General features: G+C 34.7%; 1 protein-coding gene across 11 annotated transcripts in view; it reads left to right on the top strand.

Moving 5' to 3' along the window:
• Positions 1–19,024, top strand: part of LOC140639747 (small ribosomal subunit protein eS4, X isoform-like) — a 34,243-nt gene extending 15,219 nt beyond the window's left edge. For 5 of the 11 annotated variants that reach the window (XM_072838091.1, XM_072838093.1, XM_072838094.1 and 2 more), the window contains 2 exons: positions 12,422–12,576; positions 17,301–19,024. In XM_072838091.1, coding sequence (XP_072694192.1) covers positions 17,308–18,111 — 804 coding nt within the window. In that variant the 5' untranslated portion in view covers positions 12,422–12,576; positions 17,301–17,307 and the 3' untranslated portion in view covers positions 18,112–19,024. The other 6 variants (XM_072838097.1, XM_072838092.1, XM_072838101.1 and 3 more) reach the window with 6 other exon arrangements.
• Positions 19,025–19,272: the final 248 nt, after the last annotated feature.

The raw sequence follows: 19,272 nt of genomic DNA, 5'->3' as shown, positions 1-19,272 counted from the left end.
TTGAACAGAAGTCTAGTAAGCTGAACCATATTGATCTGCTACTAACCTTGGACAATTTAAGAGAACCAAGTTTCTTATTGTGAGGTCACTAATGGCTCCTTCATTTGAAAGACCAAATGGTTCTATCAGAAACATATATTGGCATAGTTTTATGACATAATTTGAACAAAAGGGAACTTTGCATAATTGGAGTATATAGGTTTTCTCTTACACATAATTGAGTATAATGTTGTGTTCACAAGTGTAGCAATCTCAAAGATGTTTTACAGGAGTTGGAATTCACAAAACTTCCATATGGATTGGCTTTCTGAAGAATTCAGGGTCCAGGCTAGCAAATTTGCAATGAGTGTTAAATATACTTAAACCGGTACAAATAGGGTAAAGATCAGATAAAATGCATGAAACATCTTCCCGAAATCTCAACACATTTCTTAACCTCCCATACCAAGGAACTGAATGAACAAAACAAGGTTGGAAGAGGGATGGGTAATTATGACTCTTCTCAATAACATCTTCATGAACCTAAGTACTGCCTTTGTTAACCCTGGGTTAAGAGCCAGATTCATGAAGCCATTATCAAGTATTCACCCCTTTGACAATTACAATATGTCAATGATATATTTGTGATGGAATTACAGATTCTAGATTTTAACTCATTTGGAAAGACTAGGAAAAAGGTATTCAGAAAGATCTCTTTCTGAGCTGAGTATATCACTTGACTTAGAATGGGAGAGGTAAAGAATAAAGTGGAGAATATTCTTCTATCTTTGAAAAATTTAAGAGACAGAAAAAAATGGAATACCTTCTTGAAATGCCTTGCTCTGAGGCAAGCTGAGCAATTGTTGTTTTTAACTTCCCCTCAGTTAAATATGCTTCCATCATGCTATCTGTACAGAACAATGATTTGTTTTGCTCTCACTGTTGGCAAAGCAGGAGGTGTAAATATGCTTTCCAAATCCTCCAGGGGACTGTGGTGAAGTCTTCCCCACCCCCAGCTGAAGATTAATTTAAACCACAGCCTCTCCCCCTTTGGCGGGCTTCCATGTGTGAGCCAGAAAGTAGTTCTCCATCTGGAATTCTCAGTGACGCAACCCTAGCAAGCCCTTGGGTAAGGGAGAAACTTAAAAATCAATATTTTGCTACTAATAGTATTGAGAATGTTAAAATTGTATTTGATAATGTATGTATAATGAACCTAGCTTTCACAACAGAGCACCAGTGCTAGTACATGCACATACATATGTACCTACCATTCTTAAATGGAAATCACAAATGTGAAGGAGGGACAATCACATGTATGACTGGGAAGGAATCTTATCTACTCTGTCCTGTATCCTCCGGTAGTTCATACATGGTTCTTAACAGCCACTTGGAGACCTGCTTTAGTTTTCGCATAGCTCCAAGAATTATGAAACACACCAAATGCTCCAGAAGCCAATACACAGAGACAGTTAAATAGACATGGACCCCTTCGTGTTTGTCATTTAAGAAGAGAATTAAAAGCTTCTGCCCACCAGAAGTCACCTGCAAATAAAGAAGTATATAATATTTTCTCCTTTAGATAAATGGATAAACACTGTATTTCCTTGATTGTCAAATAGACACACTCATTTAAACATTTCTGATATTGAGAAGTATCAATCAATAAATGCACTTAATGTTTCTTTATATTTCATCAATGTGCTATCATTAAAGAGATGGAATGTCCTAATCATTGGCATCTTAAAATGGAGGCAAAATGGTATGTGGGAACAATCCTCCTGACAATGAATTGAGTGGGTAGATAGTGGTATCATTCCTGTACTCAAGAGCTGAGGACAAACTAATGCTGGTGAATAGTGATAATTCTGGCACAGGTGTCACAAATATTTAAAATGTCAAAATATAAATATTCTGTGGCTTCTTTCTTAAATTATTATGTATAGTATTCAATTACCAAATATTATATAAGGAGAATCTTCCCAATTAGTGAGATATAAAACTGATGTGTGTGTCTTGAATGAACTACTCATGTGCCCCAATATGCATCTAATTTGCCTGAACAGCAGGAGCCCTCAGCTTGTTATCTCTGCAGCATCTACCTTCATTTATGATATTAGTTCATATAACACAATTTTATGCATGTTTCATGTTATAAAAAGTTAGGAGATCATGTACATAAGAGGGAAAAGTGGGAGAAAATATTAAAAGTTTATTATATTTGTTCTGGGAAGTACCTGGTATTGCTGGCCACATGTAAGAAAATCCAAAATCAGTTTTTGAGTAAAGTGGATAAAGAAGCTGGAAGAAGCCCTCAATGATTGAAGAGATGTTACACATATGTGGTTGGGAATAAGCCAAAAATATGTTAATAAGCAGGACCTGAAGAAATAAATTAAGCTATGTTTTATAATAAATAATAAATCAAGGACATCTTTTTAACCAGGACATAAATGGCACTCACAAATGGAAAAGTCATAGGGAGACAAAGCAGGAACTGGTATGAAAGTGAATGTGTAGGATTACAATGAATTGGTGAGACAGTCAAGAAACTGGTAGGTTGTCTGGTTTTCCCAACACAGTCTATTGAAGCGCTATATTATACACCTGAAACTAACATAACCCTATATCTTAACTACTGGAATTAAAATCCGAAACAAAAACAAAAACAAAAACAACACAACTGTGGTAGGGCCTTAAAAGAAATTTTGCCTGGGGCACTGGAAATGTATTCGATCTGAAAGAGAAATTTTACATCAGGGCCTTGGTAAGACTGTACAAAGATTACTATTTAAGCTACTAGAGGAGGGGGACTAGAAAGAAAAGATCCAGTTAAAATATAATTTCAATAGCCTTACAAGAAATAATATCAACAGGAAGAAGATGGCAATGAATATAAAGAGTTGGACAGCAAGAAAGAGGAAAGAGAATTAGAAGCAATACAAAGTTTTCATGCTTGAGTGACTCAGAAGATGGCAGTGGAAATATGAGAGATGGTAAAGAAAATGGAAAAACAGCTATGAGGATAAAATGATGAAATCAGCTTTTAGAAGTATGTTTTTAGAGGTGTTAATGGAATATGGAGCTGGAACAGGGATTGAGAATCAATAGCAAAAGTATACATTCAGAAGGATAAGGGTTTAAACACATTTCCATGCGTGCTTAACTCTAAGATCCTCTCTGTCCTCTCATTAATTGATATAATTCTTCCTTTCTTAAAAAAAGAAAAGAAAACTCTGCATTGTTCATAATGTGTCAGGCATTGCTACTGTAACAGCAGTGACTAATATCACAGTATTCATGGAATAGATGTACATAGTAGGGGACAATATATGTCAGAGCATCATAAAATGACCTTCTAGTAGTAGGCAACTAAGTTAGTTTCTGTCCTTGGGAAGTAAGAAAAAAGCCTCTCAGATATGGTTGAGGGAGTTATTTGGATGCTGTTCCATGGAGGAAAGTGAGAGATATAAGAGAGACAAGACATAGGCTTGGGAGAAGTTATCTCAGGTTGGGGAACAAATATGGAGGGAAAGGACAAATAATATAGGTTTTTAGAGGAGAACCATGGCAATTCAAAACAAGACAAAAAAATTAAAAGCAACAATATAAAAGAAGAGGTAATAGTAATTTCTTCAGAAATACACTGAAGTATAGAAACGAATTTAAAGGATCATTAAATTTTACGATTAGGGAGTTACACCAATGATCATGGTGAAAGGAAATACACTGAAAAGGCAGAGATGGGGATCCCTGGGTGGCTCATTGGTTTAGCGCCTGCCTTTGGGCCAGGGCTGATCCTGGAGACCTGGGATGGAGTCCCACGTTGGGCTCCCAGCATGGAGCCTGCTTCTCCCTCTGCATCTCTCTCTGTCTCTCTCTCTCTCTCTCTCTCTCTCTCTGTGTCTGTCATGAATAAATAAATAAAATATATATATATAAAAAAAAAAGGCTGAGAAATACCAGAATTTCAGGGGTAATGACTATGGGTAATAAGAAATAAACTACATTTGTATTAGTTTGCTAGGGCTGCTATGACAAAATACAAGAGACCAAGTAGCTAAAACAACAATTTTTTTAGAGATTTTATTTATTTATTCATGAGAGACACAGAGAGAGAGAGGCAGAGACATAGGTAGAGAGAGAAGCAGGCTCCATGCAGGGAGATGGACGTGGGACCTGATCCCAGGACTCCAGGATCACGCCCTGGGCCGAAGGCAGGCGCTTAATCGCTGAACCACCCAGGCATCCCAGATTTTTTTTTTAAACACAATTCTAGAGGCTGGAAATCCAAGATCAAAATGTTGGCATGTGTGGTTTCTTTCTCCTGATGCTTCTCTCCATGGCTTTCAGATGGCCACTTTCTGTGTCCTCACATGGCCTTTTCTGCATGCACTCTCACTGCTGTTACCTTTTTTGTTCTTAGAAGGATTCTAGTCTTCTTAGATTAGAGCTCTGCTCTTAAGTTCTCATTTATTAAAGGCCCTAATTCCACGTACAGTCATAGTGAGCATTAGGGCTTCAACATATGAATTTTGGGGGGATATAATTCCATATATAACTCTGGTATCCTTTCATTACATATATTTTTTTTTACTTTGATTCTATTTAACATATTTTTGAAATTTTTTATATTTCAGATATACCTAAGAACTTCTCAAAATACAGTGAGCACTAGTATACCCACTTCATAGTTTAAGAAAAAAGAAACATTTTTCAAACAGCCAAATATTTTGCATACCCATATGTCATGCCTCAGAGTTAACCTCTATCCTGAATATGGTATTATCCTTATTACCTTTAAACAATATATAATTTGCATGCTGCTAAATTTCATATAAATAACATCAGCAATTTTTCTTTTTTGGTGTGATATTTGTGTTTGATAGCTGTAGCTCTAGTTCATTCACTTTCGCCGCAGTCCACCCTTTTGTCGTATGAATAAGGCACACATTTCCACTGTCTCATTAATGAATATTCAAGTGATTTGCCATTATTTACACTATTACAGAAAAACTGTAGTGAATATTCTCATGCATGTTTCTAGGTGCAAATGAGTGACTCTCCCTCGGGTAATTTATTTTGAGGTGGAATTACTGGTTTGTAGGAATGCACATCTCCAACTTTAACTAGATATTGCTGAACTGCTTTCCAAGGGTTCTATCAACTTACATATCCACTAGTCACATATAAGAATTGCTTTTGAGACAAGTCTTGCTAACAAGACTTTTGTCAAGCTTTTATTCTTGCTCAATCTATATGCCACATGGTATCTAATTCTGATCTCAATTTGCATGTAATAAGAATACAAGCTTCCTCTTCTATCTCCTGCTCTATGCTTCTCAGGTGTCTTCCCCCTTATAGGACTCCTTGCTATCTGGCTTCTGGTTGAGTTTGTCCAATAAAAGGATAAAGTATCAGAAGGCTGCAAGAAAGAGATGAATATTTCTTCCCCTTTTCTTCTGCTTCAGCACATGGATTCTATCATTTGCTTTGTCTCGCTACAATTACAGATGTGATCAGATGGTCCTCTGAGAGAGCCTCTAGCCTAGCCTAGCCTAGCCTAGCCTAGCCTAGCCTATTTCCTACTGTTTTCCATGAATAGCAGATAATGGCTTCCCACTGTCGCTAATTTCTATGTGCCTCAACCTCTCTTGTTAATTTCTTCAGCCTTGCCTAATATTTAGGTAAACCTCTTGTTTAAAAATATCTTCAGTTTACGCATACGTTTGAATTTGCTTTCCTGACATAACCTTGAATAATACAAAGATAGATTATGAAAACTATCTCTCCAGAACCCTATGCTTGCCTGCTGTTAATATTACCTTTTTGGTCGTGCTACCTACCAGAGATTTTTTTTTGTACCTATTAAAGCAATTAAAATGTGTGTTCTCATCCTTTTTTTAATCACAAATAGCAGACATAGTCACGGTTCCTTAACTTTCTGGTTGGGTATTGGGTTTTTTTTGTTTTTAGTTAGTAATGTACTAAGGAGGTAATCCTATCAGTACACAGGGAGCTTCCTCACTAAAATTTTTTAACACATGTGTGTAATACATCTTATAGGTATACCTTAATTTATTTATCCCTCTAACGATGGACATTTAGATTACTTGTATAATCTTTCCAAAAATAGCTTAATGTATAAATCAATGCTCACATAGATTTGCTGGGCCAAAGCTATATAAATCTGGTGTTTTAGTACTTGTCAAATTGCATTCTTTAAGGATTGCAGCCATTTGCAGTCCCATTTGGAATGTGTGAAAAGGTCTATCACCCTACAGCCTAAATAGTAACGGTGTAGTATCCAGATGTTTGCAATTTTGTTATTTTGACATAAGATATGGTATTTCCTAGTTTAAATTTGCATTGCTTTTATATTGATTCAGTAGAATGCCTTTTCTTATTTAAAAGGAATTTGCATTTTCATTCCTGAGAGCTATGTTTATTTCCTACACCCACATGATATTGAATTTTAGTCGTTTTCAATTTGTAGGCATTCTTTATTAATTATGGGGAGAGAAGCAGGTTAATCCTTTTTCTCTGGTGATATGAGTTTTAATTTCCTCTCATTTTGTTATTTTTCTTCTCACTTTGTTGTATGTTACCATTTAGAAATTTTCTACTTTTCTATAGAGGAATTTTTCAGTCTTTATAAAATACTCTTCCATGATTACTCCTAGTATTTTCATCGTGTCTTACTTTACATTGAAATCTTTGTTCCAGTTGGAATATTTTTCTGCTACAAAAGAAGCATGGATGCAACATTTTTTCTTTTTGAATAATTGTAAGTATATTTTCAAAGTGTCTTTTTTTCTTTACTCAACTGTTTTACTTAGTTATATCTTTTAAGATCACTTAGCTTCTATTCTGTTCCAAATTTTCAGTATGTGGAGAGTTTGGAGCTTTTTATTTTGTTGCTTGTTATTTCTACTAATTCTTAATTCTGGTAGCTTGTTTATTTCTACTTTTGGAAATTTTGTATTGTGAGCTCAGTTTTGGCAGGGTTTTACGTGTGGGAATCTATGTGTCCTCAATCGAGGCTGAATCCCTTCAGAGAATATTTATATTATTTTCTGCTAGGCACCACTAGGCAATAACAATTTTTAAATTAATGTTTCAACTTAGGATTTCTTGGAACATATAGGTAACATAAATAACAAATTTCAATCTCCAGTGAAAGAAGAAAGACTTGCATATGTGAAATCTCGGGAAAGATGTTATTTTCCCTAGATTCTCAGTTAATAAGATCTGCAAACAGCCTCAAGGCACCTGTGGTTTCAGCATCCTCATCACAAACATGTTCTCTACTTCATCACTTTTACCACCTGTAGCCTTCACTTACTTTCTTAAGAGCACAAAGTTTGTGGCTATTTTTTACTTAGCATTTTTAGGATGTCTGCAGGGGGAGGGGAATTTTTTCTAGGATATTTAGTCAACTGTCTTGTTGGCATGATACTACACTATAAGCTGATTTTTGGTATAAAGAAAGAGTGAAATAGTTTAAAGCAAGAACAGTATTTAGGATGCATTTATTTCAGAACAAAAACAGTTTGACCATATTTTAGGCAGGATGTAAGACTTAAAAAAATGAAGTAGTCCAGCAAGTAACATCAGTTAAAGGGCATTCTGGACAAAAAGAACAGAAAGAACATATATAAATGTGTCAAACAGATAGAGTGTGCTAGAGTAAAATGAAAAAAGTCATACTTAAATTAGAAATATATAATTTGTCCAGATCATAGGAAGTTTGGAATATGATGCTCAAGTTTTTAGCATTTGATCTGAATCTAAATAAGAATTTTAGTTAATGCTGGGATTACAGAGAGTTGAAGCATTAGTAATCTTGTCTGGCATCTCATTATTACCTATAGTCTGTATTGCTTTTACTCTAAGCTGTGAACATATGAAATGTTCAGTTTTTTCTCCAGGACCAGCTTGATAGGAGAAATAATCTTAGGGTTTTCTTAGGGTTTGTTTTTTTTTTCCCCCATCCAGATGTGCCTGCATGCTTGTTGTATTATGTACTCCCTTGGTATTAAGAAATGATTTGAAAATGAGTTTATGTTAAAGATTCCTCAGCAAACATTTAGTAACTTATATAATTTCTTACAATGCCTTAAATCACATAAATATGTATTTAAGAGTGTCAAACTCTAGGGTTGCTCATTTGAATAAAGGTAAAGAGAGATAAGTGGATTTGATAGAAAAATGAGGGAAAATATTAGTTAAAAATATTCAGAGCCAAACATGGTGTGGGCTGATTCAGTTTAGAATGGGGTTAGAAGTGGCCAACTGCTGATACTTTTCATTGTGAGAGTAGTTTGGATTGTTGCTATGGATGTCTGCTGAACATAATCAAACACATGGGCTTGGGCCCCGATCTGTCTTTTACTGCATCCCTTTTCTCTCCACTCTGACACACAATATGGGTATACTCAGTGATAATCAGGGAGCTAAAGCCTCTCAGGGAAGTCCTCATTCTGTAAGACCTATGAGTTGCTCTAAGGAACAAAAAGGTCATTTTATTTATCTATGTATATATTTGTATACTACTCTGTACTTAAATGCAAATATCTTTGGCTTAGTTTTTTAGATGTCAGTGATAGTTCTTTGTCACAGATTAGGAAGAAATCTAGAACCCAAACTTAACTAAAAGTAGCTATAGCGCAGACACTGGAGGCTTAGACTTCATCATATATATATATATATATATATATATATATATATAATCTCTCCAAGTTCTCATAAGTAAGAAGCTATCTTATTAATGAACCTAAATCCTGTTCCTGTTTGTTAAGGCTGCTGTTATTCACTAAAATCGAGCCCTGAATTTGTGCAGTATCACTTCTTAGATATTTAAATGTTGTGCCTGGAAGCCAATCCCCAGCTATGAGTTTACAAACCTGGCAACATAGATGTCAAAATATGCCTACTGTTGTATCCTCTATACTGTACTTGAATACATTGTACACTTGTTACCAATATGCTTTTGCTCATGTTAAATGTCTGAGTCAAATCTCTACTGCTTATGAGCCAGGAATTTCTTTTTGCCCTGCTCCTACACAGGTTTCAACTCTCATTCCAATTTCTGGACACTCTATGTTTGTCCTAACTCGTAATTAAATGCAGTCCGCTTGTCCACTTTTCAAACTATGGCAACCAGAATAGTTTTTCATGTCAAGGTTAGAGAAGAGTTTGGTGTCGGTGATACAGCGTTAGTTATCTATTGCTGCTTAGCAAGTCAATACAAACTTAGAGGCTTAGAACAAACATACACTTATCTCACACTTTTCATGGGTCAAGGAGTTCAGATATGATTGAACTGGGTCCTCTGCTCAGCATCTCACAGGTTGCAATCTAGCTGTTTGCCAGGCTGCTCACATAGCTGTTGGAAGATTTTAATGTCTTGTGGTTGTAGGATTGAGGTTGCTGTTTTCTTGCTGACTGTCATCGAGGTACCACTCTCAGCAGCTAGTGGCCCTTGCAGTCTCTTGCCACTTACCTCTGTCATAACAATGCAGCTTACTCCTTCAAAGCCAGCAGGAGAAGCTCTCTCTCCAATCTGCTAAGATAGGATATTATATTTATAGCATTATCAAGGGAATGACTTTCCAATTATCTTTGCCATATCCTATTGGCTAGAAGCAAGTCACAAGTTCAATTCACACTCAAGGGGAGGTGATTTTATGAAGGCATGACTCACTGAGGCTCATCTTAGAATTCTGCCTCCACAGACACCAATCTGAAAAACTGAGTGCAAGGAATTCCTACTACTACCAACAGCTCTCCTTCAAAAATAGAAATAAAAAATAGTAACAGACAAAAAGGAAAATACCTACTAGACACATGTAGCAAATGCCTGTTGTGATGGTTAATTTGATAAGTTAGCTTGACTGAGCCATAGGTTGCCCAGGTATTTGGTCAATCGTTACTACAGATGTTTCTGTGAGAGTGTTTCTGGATGAATTTAACATTTAAATCAATACCTTGAGTAAAGCAGATTGCCTTTCCTAATGTGAGTAAGCTCATCCAATCAGTTGAAGACCTGAATAAAACAAAAGGCTGGCCCTCTCCCAAATAAGGGGGAATTCTTCCTGCCTGATGACTTCCTAGCTGGGCCATGGGTTATTTTTCCTGCCTTTGGTCTCAAACTGTAACGTTAGCTCTTCTCAGTCTCAAGTCGACTGGCCATTAGACTGGAACTACACCATTAGCTCTCCTAGGTCTCCAGCTTACTGACCATAGATCTGAGCACTTATATTCCACAACTGCATACACCAATTATTTATAATAAATCATAACTCTTTGTCTCAGTTCTACATCTTATTGGTGCTGTTTCTCTGGAGAACCTTGTCTAGTACACCTGTTAAATTGAACATATTATATTAACTAATCACCAACTAAGCATCATCTAACAAATCACTAATTACTAATCAAGCATTATTAAATAAACTACATTATTTAGATGGAAAACCGGTTTTTAAATAACCATCTTACCATCTTTGTGGCTGTCTGTTTTAATAACATAGCTCATCTGAAAATTTAAGTCAACACAAATGCTTTTATTAAACTGGGCAGAGCTGACTTGTAAAACTTTCAAGAGGCCTGTGGAATCTTGTTCTTTGCATAGCTGGCTTTGAGCAGACCCAGGCTAATGCAATCTGACTTGTTTGACTAAAATAAGTTTTATATGTTCAAAGGGGAGAATATAGTCATTTTTAAAAGAAAATTCAAATTCTTGTTCATTCTTCAAGCAATATGATGCTGTGCAAATTTATATTATTAATACCAATTTTCTTAAGCATAAACTAATTATTCAGATGCTTAAGCATTTTGTTTAATGAAGGATAATAATGACTGTAAAGACATAGATGATCAGGGTAGTTAGATATCTAGCCATAAGGATGGCCCTACTATGATGTGCTCCATCAAGGCATCAGTTTGGTAACATCATAAATATGGTAAACAAATGCAAATAATTTTTTAATAAAAATTTTACATTTTATAGAAAAAAATATCCAGTTCATTAGAACTATTACTAAAACCATCATACAAAATGTATTCAGAAAATAACCTGGAGTGAGTTAATTTATTGATACATTCATCCAACAAATATGTGTTTTATTACTTATAACATGGGGAATGAAGAGAATAGAAGGGACAATCTCTCTACCCTTGTAGGTTTCCAGTCTAGTAAGAGAGGCAAAAAGGTAAACAAGTAATTACAATCAAGTTTAGTACTTATTAACATCTTGTGGAATAACTGATCAAGCATACTTAACCTATTAATAGTGGATGGTGGGCAAAGGAAGTTTTCATAATAGAGCGAAAGATGAAGAGACTGAAGAACTGAGTGTAGAGAACTAAAAATTCGAGACATATAGACTTGAAGGAGGTTTAGTATAACGTATCCTAAAGAGAAGTACAATGTTTGGTGTATCTATAGTTGGAGTGGGGAGTGCCATGAGATGCAACTAGAGTTACATTAAGATCACCATTAGAGTATAAAAAGTTCATGTTAAGTTTGAAGTTTATCCTAAAGACAAGAGGAGGTCACTGGAAAGCATTAAAAAAAAATCAGATTTGATAAGGTTAGATTTTCATTTTAGACAGTTTGCTTGGGTTGGTTTTATTTTTATGATAGCATTATTGAGAATTGCATTATACACCATAAAATTCACTCTTTAAAATGTACAGTTCATCATTTTTTTAAAGAAATTCACAGAGTTGTTCAATCATCATCACTGTCTAATTCCAGAATATTTTCATCATTCTAAAAAAAGAAACCTCATGGCTATTAGCACTCACTCTGTGTTCCTCCTCCTATTCAGCCCCTAACAACCACTGATATATTTCTGTCTCTATGCATTTGACTATACATATATTTCATACACATTGAATCATAAAATACGTGGTTTGCTATGACTGGATAATTTTACCTACCATCATGTTTTCAAGGGTCATCTCTGTTGTAACATGTATCAGAACTTTTCTATTCCATTGTATGGTTGGAAATACACCACATTTGTTTATCTGTTCATCCACTGATGAACATTTGAGTTTTTTTCACTTCTTGGATATTCTAACAATGCTGTTTTGAACATTCATGCACAAGATTTTATATGGACATGCTTTCATTCTCCTTGGGTATATACCTAAGAGTGGGTTTGCTGGCTTCTATGGAAACTCTAGATTTAACAATCTGAGAAATTGTTTCAAAGTGGTTGCACCATTTTTACATTCCCACCAATAATTTATGAGGGTTACAATTTTCCCCACAGCCTTGCCAGCCCTGTTAAGTCTTTAAATTTTTTTTAAACCATCTTAAGGATATGAAGTGGTATCTCACTGCAGTTTTGACTGGCATTTCCCCGATGACTAATGATATTAGCACCTTTCTTTTTTATTGTTGTGATTGTTTTATTTTTATTTTTTTAAGATTTATTTATTCATAAGGGACACAGAGAGAGAGGCAGAGACACAGGCAGAGGGAGAAGAAGACTCCCTGCAGGGAGCCTGATGCGGGATTCCATCCCAGGATCCTGGGATCACGACCTGAGCCAAAAGCAGAAGATCAACCACTGAGCTACCCAGGTGCCCTGACATTAGCATCTTTCATGTGCTTGTTGATCATTTCTATATTTTCCTTAAGAAATTTTAAGTCCTTGCTCATTTTTAAATTGGATTATTATTCTTTTTATTGTTGAGATAAGAAGTCTACATAGATTCTGGATACAAGTCTGTGTTTTTACTTTCCTAATGGTGCCCTTTGAAGAATAAAACTTTAATTTTGATGAAGTCCAATTTATATTTTCTTTTGTCACTTATTTTCATATATAGAAATCACAATCCAAAGTTACAAAGATATTCCTTTATGTTTTATCCAAAGAATTTTATAGTTTTAGCTCTTCTATATAGGTTGCTTATCCATACCGAATTTATTTTTGTACATGGAGTGAGATCAGGATCTAACAACATTCTTTGACATGTTGATATTCATTTGTTCCAGCACCATTTATTGAAGAGACCATTTTTCCCCATTAAAAGGTTTTGGCATATGGTATGGGTTTACTTTGGGAATCTCAATTTTATTCCACTGCTTTCTATATCTATCCTTATGCTAATACCACAATATGGTTTGATTACGGCTTTTTGGTAAGTTTTTGGTAAGTTTTAAAATCAGGATGGTTTTATCAAGATGGTTTTGTCTATTATCATCAACATGTCAATTCTGAATAAGAAAAAAAAAGATACTGGGATTTTTATAAGGATTGTGATAAATCTGTAGATCTGGAGTATAATGCTCTCTTAATAATATTGAATCTTCTAGTCTATGGACATGAAATATTTTTCCCATTTAATCCATATTTTCTTTCAATGATGTTTTCTAGTTTTGGGTGTACAAGTTTTGCACTCCTTTTGTTAACTATATCCTTAAGGATTTTTATTATTTTGGGTGCTATTATACATGGAATTGTTTTTATTGGTATCATTTCCAAATTGTTCATTGGTAGTATGCAGAAATACGATTTTTCTATACTGATCTTATATCCTAGAAACTTGCTGAATTCATTTATTAGTTCTAAAAGGTTGCCTATTTTTTTGTGGATTACCCTGGATTTTACATATGTAAATGTCATTTATGAAGTAAAACTACACATAGTTTTACTTCTTACCAATCTTGATGCTGTTTGTTTCTTCTCGACTAATTCCTCTGGCCAGAACGTCCAATCCAATACTAAATAGAAGTAGCAGTAATAATGGATATTCTTCTTCCTGACCTTAAAGGAAAAATATTTACTCTTTGACACTAAGCATAATGTTGTCTGTAGGTTTTCCATGGGTGCCTTTATAAAATTGAGGTAGTTCCCTATTTATAGCTTGTCAAATGTTTTTATCATGAAAGGATGTTGAATTTTGTCAAGTACTTTTTCTGCATCAACTGATATGACTATGTTCTTTTGTCCTTTATTCTATTAATATGGATTACACTGAGTTTCATATGCTAAACCAGTCCACCATTCCAATATATATACCACTTCGTCATGATGTATAATCATTTTTCTATTAGTTGTTGGATTCAGTGTGCTAATATTTTGTTGAGAATTTTCTTATCTATGTTCATAAGGGATATTAATATGCAATTTTATTTTCTTGTGATGTGTCTTCCTGGTTTGGGCATCAAGGTAATACTGGCCTCACAGAATGAATTGAGGTTTGAAGAATGAACTGAAGAGAAAAAGAGAGTGCTAGGTGGGCCAATGAAAGAGCTGTTTCAATAAGTCAGGTGGATATGGTTAAGATATGGTTTACAGTAATGATAATGACAGTGAAATGAGAAAAGATGTCAACATTCAATATCAGGGGAAAAAAGTTGAATTTTTTTCGTGGTAATCAAGGGAGAGTTGCACATGTAAGACATGGTACCTCTGAACAAAACAAACTGCTGATCTTATAAAGGCTTTGAGAAGCAAAATGAAATAAAATAAAATATACAGTACTTGGCAGACTTTCAGGAGGTTGGTGTGGGGACTGTGGCATTGGTAACTGGCTGCTACTAATTGGCTGGTTTTCAGAAGCTGGTTTTCAAAAGCATGTAATTGATCAATTAACATGGGCTTAAACTTATTGGCATGAGTTTAAAACTGATTTAGTGATTATGTAATATTATAGTCAAAAGAGAATAGCACAGAGCGAAATTAACACACTGAAAGTAAATCCAAGCCATATCAGATTTGATGGGGCAGTGGAAAACAAGAATACATTAAAGATGCCATTCAGATTTCTGGCCTGGACAATTAAATGTAAGCTCTACCAGGTCAAGAATCTATCTCTCTTGTTGCCTAATGTATTTCAAGCTCCTAGGGAACAAACTGGTATGTGTCAGGCACTTTATAAATATTTTTGAATAAAAAAATTTCCATTAGCATGCAGTAGATTAGTGTAATTATAAAATATGGAATGTTCAATTTCAGATACCTACAAGGTATTCAAAAGAAGATCATTTATAGTAAACTGGATATAAAAGTTTTGAACTAGAGGGCATCTGGGTGACTCATTTGGTCAAACATTTGACTCTTGATGTCAACTCAGGTCTCAATCTCACAGTGGTGAGGTCAAGTCCTGTATTAGGCGCCATGCTGCAGATGGAGACCACTTTGAAAAAGTTTTGAATTAGGAAAGACATTTGCTCTGCTTAGATTTTGTAGACCAGTATATAGATGGTTATTGAAAAGATCAGATGAATTAGGACAGACATCTGTCAATCACAAACTTTTAAGGAACCAGGGCAGCTATAGAATCTGCAAAGGAGATTGACAATAGAAGACCCAAAATAATGAGGGAAACGTGGAAGTCAGAGGCAAGTTTTTCATCATGTTTTCCCCTCCTGAAGGAGGAAGTTAACCTTGTCAAATGATCTCTAGAGGGTAAACAAGAAAGTACCCATTTGATCAAGCAACATTCAAGTCATTGGTGTCCTTGACAAAAGCCATTTCAGTAGTGTTGAGTGCTGTGTGAAAAGAGTGAATAGGTCTATCTGTGAAGAAAGAGAGCAGGATAAGTGGTATTCAGAGGTAGGCTTTGGGTTGAGAAAAGGGGTTTATTTTATCTTAAGTCAAATAGAGCATGTTCAATGTTGATTAGAAAAAGAAAAACAAATGGAGAGAAATTTAAGATACAAGAAAACAAAAAGATCAATAAGCTAACGTATGTGGAAATTTATGATTCTATAATTTTCTCTGACTCTCAAAAATCCTTGCAACTCTAAATTTCTATAAGTATTCGAATTGTATACATAAATAACTAGTTCATCAGGAAATTATTAGACATTTTACTCTAAGTAATACAAAATATAATGTAATATATGTCAAAATTGATGGTCTTTTTTATTCTTTTATAGGAAATATATGAGAGAATAAAAGTCACTGATTTTTAATGCTTTCACAAATTTTATACCAAAAGACTTTTCATTTATCAAAAAATTGCAGGAAATTTTTCATGTTTGAAAAACATATGCCCTCACCCTATATGTGTCAATTGTTAGTATTTTACTCATTTCCTCCCTTTATCTCTCTCACTCCCATCTGTCCTCTTTCTCTCAATCTCTCTCAGTCTCTCTTTCTACTCATATTCTTTAATAAAGCATTTTAGGATTAGTTGCAAATATTGTGACACTTCATCTCTAATTAATTCAACATGAATCATTAATCATCTAAGAACAGGGACATTCGCTTACATAACCATAATAAAATTGTCATAGAAAGGACGTTTAACATTGATACAATACTATTATCTAATATAGTCTATATTAAATTCTACCTACTATCAATTATCCCAATAATGTGTTCTATAAACTTTTAAGATCCAGAATGCAAATGAGGATTGTGAATTTCATGTAGTTGTCTTATTCTCCAGCTCCCTTTAAGCTATAGACTTCTTACAGGATTTTTCTTTTTTATTTTTTTTTTTATTTTTATTTTTTTTAAAACTAACTTCCTTCCTTCTTTCTTTCTTTCCTTTATTTATTTGTAAATTTATTTATTTATTTATTTTAAATTTTTTAATTTATTTATGATAGTCACACACAGAGAGAGAGAGGCAGAGACACAGGCAGAGGGAGAAGCAGGCTCCATACACCGGGAGTCTGACGTGGGATTCGATCCCGGGTTTCCAGGATCACCCCCTGGGCCAAAAGCAGGCGCTAAACCACTGCGCCACCCAGGGATCCCGGCTTTTTCTTTTTTAAAAAAGTTTAGAATATGGATATTTTTAGACAGTCTATTCTAGATAGAATGTCTCTTAATTTGGGTTTTCTAATTGTTTCTTCATTTATTTCTTCATGATTCACGTTAAGAAATAGGTGAGAGCACTACCTAACTGATTAATGCATCCTATTGTATAGTACATGATGTCAATTTGTATGGTTAGTGGTATTAAGTTTAGCCACTTGATTAAAATGATCTTCACCAGATTTATCCACTGAAAAGGTACTTTTTCCTTTTGTAATTAATAAATACTTTTTAAAATGATTATTGACCCTGCATGAGTATCCTGTTTTTTAAAGATGTCTTACCCAGGGTTTTTACCTGTATTAATGATATTTTTCTGAGTCTATTAATTGCTGTGGTGGTTGTGAAATGTTTATGTTCTTTCTCTATAATTTCTTCTATATTTAATAGTGTAGTTGGCTTTATTTTTTTTGCAAATAAGCTATTTATTTCTATATCCCCCCTTTTATTTTTAAAAAATGATCAGTCTAAATTAATGGATTTATTTTTAATTAAATGTTACAATATTTTTGCTCTTTTCATGCCTAGCATAGCCATGGCTCGTGGTCCCAAGAAGCATCTGAAGCGTGTAGCAGCTCCAAAGCATTGGATGCTGGATAAACTGACTGGTGTGTTTGCCCCACGCCCAACCACTGGCCCCCATAAGCTGAGAGAATGTCTCCCTCTCATCATTTTCCTAAGGAACAGACTTAAGTATGCTCTAACAGGAGATGAAGTAAAGAAGATCTGTATGCAGCGTTTTATTAAGATTGATGGCAAGGTCCGAACTGATATAACCTACCCTGCTGGTTTTATGGATGTCATCAGCATTGACAAGACAGGGGAGAATTTCCGTCTGATCTATGACACCAAGGGTCGATTTGCTGTTCATCGGATTACACCTGAGGAGGCCAAGTATAAGTTGTGCAAAGTGAGAAAGATCTTCGTGGGAACAAAAGGAATCCCTCATCTGGTGACTCATGATGCTCGCACCATCCGCTATCCAGATCCCCTCATCAAGGTGAATGACACCATTCAGATTGATTTAGAGACAGGAAAGATTACTGATTTCATCAAGTTTGATACGGGTAATCTGTGTATGGTGACGGGAGGTGCTAACCTGGGAAGAATTGGTGTGATCACCAACAGAGAGAAACACCCTGGTTCTTTTGATGTAGTTCACGTGAAAGATGCCAATGGCAATAGCTTCGCCACCAGACTCTCCAACATTTTTGTTATTGGCAAAGGCAACAAACCATGGATTTCCCTCCCCCGTGGAAAGGGTATCCGCCTCACCATTGCTGAGGAGAGAGACAAGAGACTGGCGGCCAAACAAAGCAGTGGGCAAAATGGTCCCTAGGTAATGTGATTGGAAGTCTTTATACTTAACTAAAGATCATAGACCATGAAAAAAATATTATAATTTTTTCTATTATTGTTTATTTTGACGTTAAATATCTTCTAAAATTGGTCAATGAGAGTCCTTTTTAACATTTTTCCTTTGTTAATTCATTCCCAGTATTTGAGTACTTTATCAAATAATTATAAAATTACATTCTTATATGTTTAGAATTATTTATATGCACATGCACATATAGGTATTATGCATATATATAAAATTTTGAGTTTATTCTGTCTGTAATTAAAATAAAAACCTAAAAGCTTTCTTTTCCTTCTTCCATTTCCTATCATATTTTCCTTTTTTCACAGTGAAGAATCTAATTCCCAATAATACCAATATTTTAAATCACTTGCTCTATTTTATCATATAAATGAAATAGTTTCAACTTACTGCACTGATGTCACTAACGACAAAACACTTAAGTAATATTCAAGATTTCTTTTTGTTCCTAAGATATATTCTATCTATTGGTAGAAACAGCAACTAAATAATTCACTCAGTCTTCAAAAATTAACCTATGCTGTTATATTTTCATTAAAATATTTTTATTAAAATAAACCCTGTAATAGCACAGTTGATCACAAATGTAATTATAATGATATAGTAATGAAGGGAAAGTCAACCAAAACTTAAATCGACATTACCGTGCTCCTTCCCTTATTTTTATTTTGTGAATGTCACATTGGAAGACGTCTTACTTGAAAAAAATTGCTTTTTGAGTTAAACTCTGATGGCAGCTTGGGGTATAAAAGGCAAAAAATATATATATAATTCTCTAAGTTTATTAAAATGTCACCCCGGTATTAGGTCTTGCTTGGAGAGAGAAAAGAAATACTGGTGCTCATTAAAAATAATAATGTTCACTTCCAAATGGTTTTCAGAGATGTATATTTTGGGGGACAAAAGCCACCTGTGTTCTCAAAGGTGTGGATAAAAAGGGATGAGCCCATTTAACAGCCTTCATTTCACATTCTGTGTCTTTATTATTTCAAAATGACACCTTTGCAGTTTAGAAGGACCAGTAGGCACTGTTACAACTAAAACTGAATAAAATTCCAAGCTGTGTCAAAGACATTGTTTGAATTCACTTAAAAGTGTTTTATGTCACTGCTCACCAAC

Source organism: Canis lupus, chromosome 9, assembly GCF_048164855.1.
Source record: "Canis lupus baileyi chromosome 9, mCanLup2.hap1, whole genome shotgun sequence".
Taxonomy (NCBI): domain Eukaryota; kingdom Metazoa; phylum Chordata; class Mammalia; order Carnivora; family Canidae; genus Canis; species Canis lupus.
This window is presented reverse-complemented; position numbering and strand designations above follow the sequence as displayed.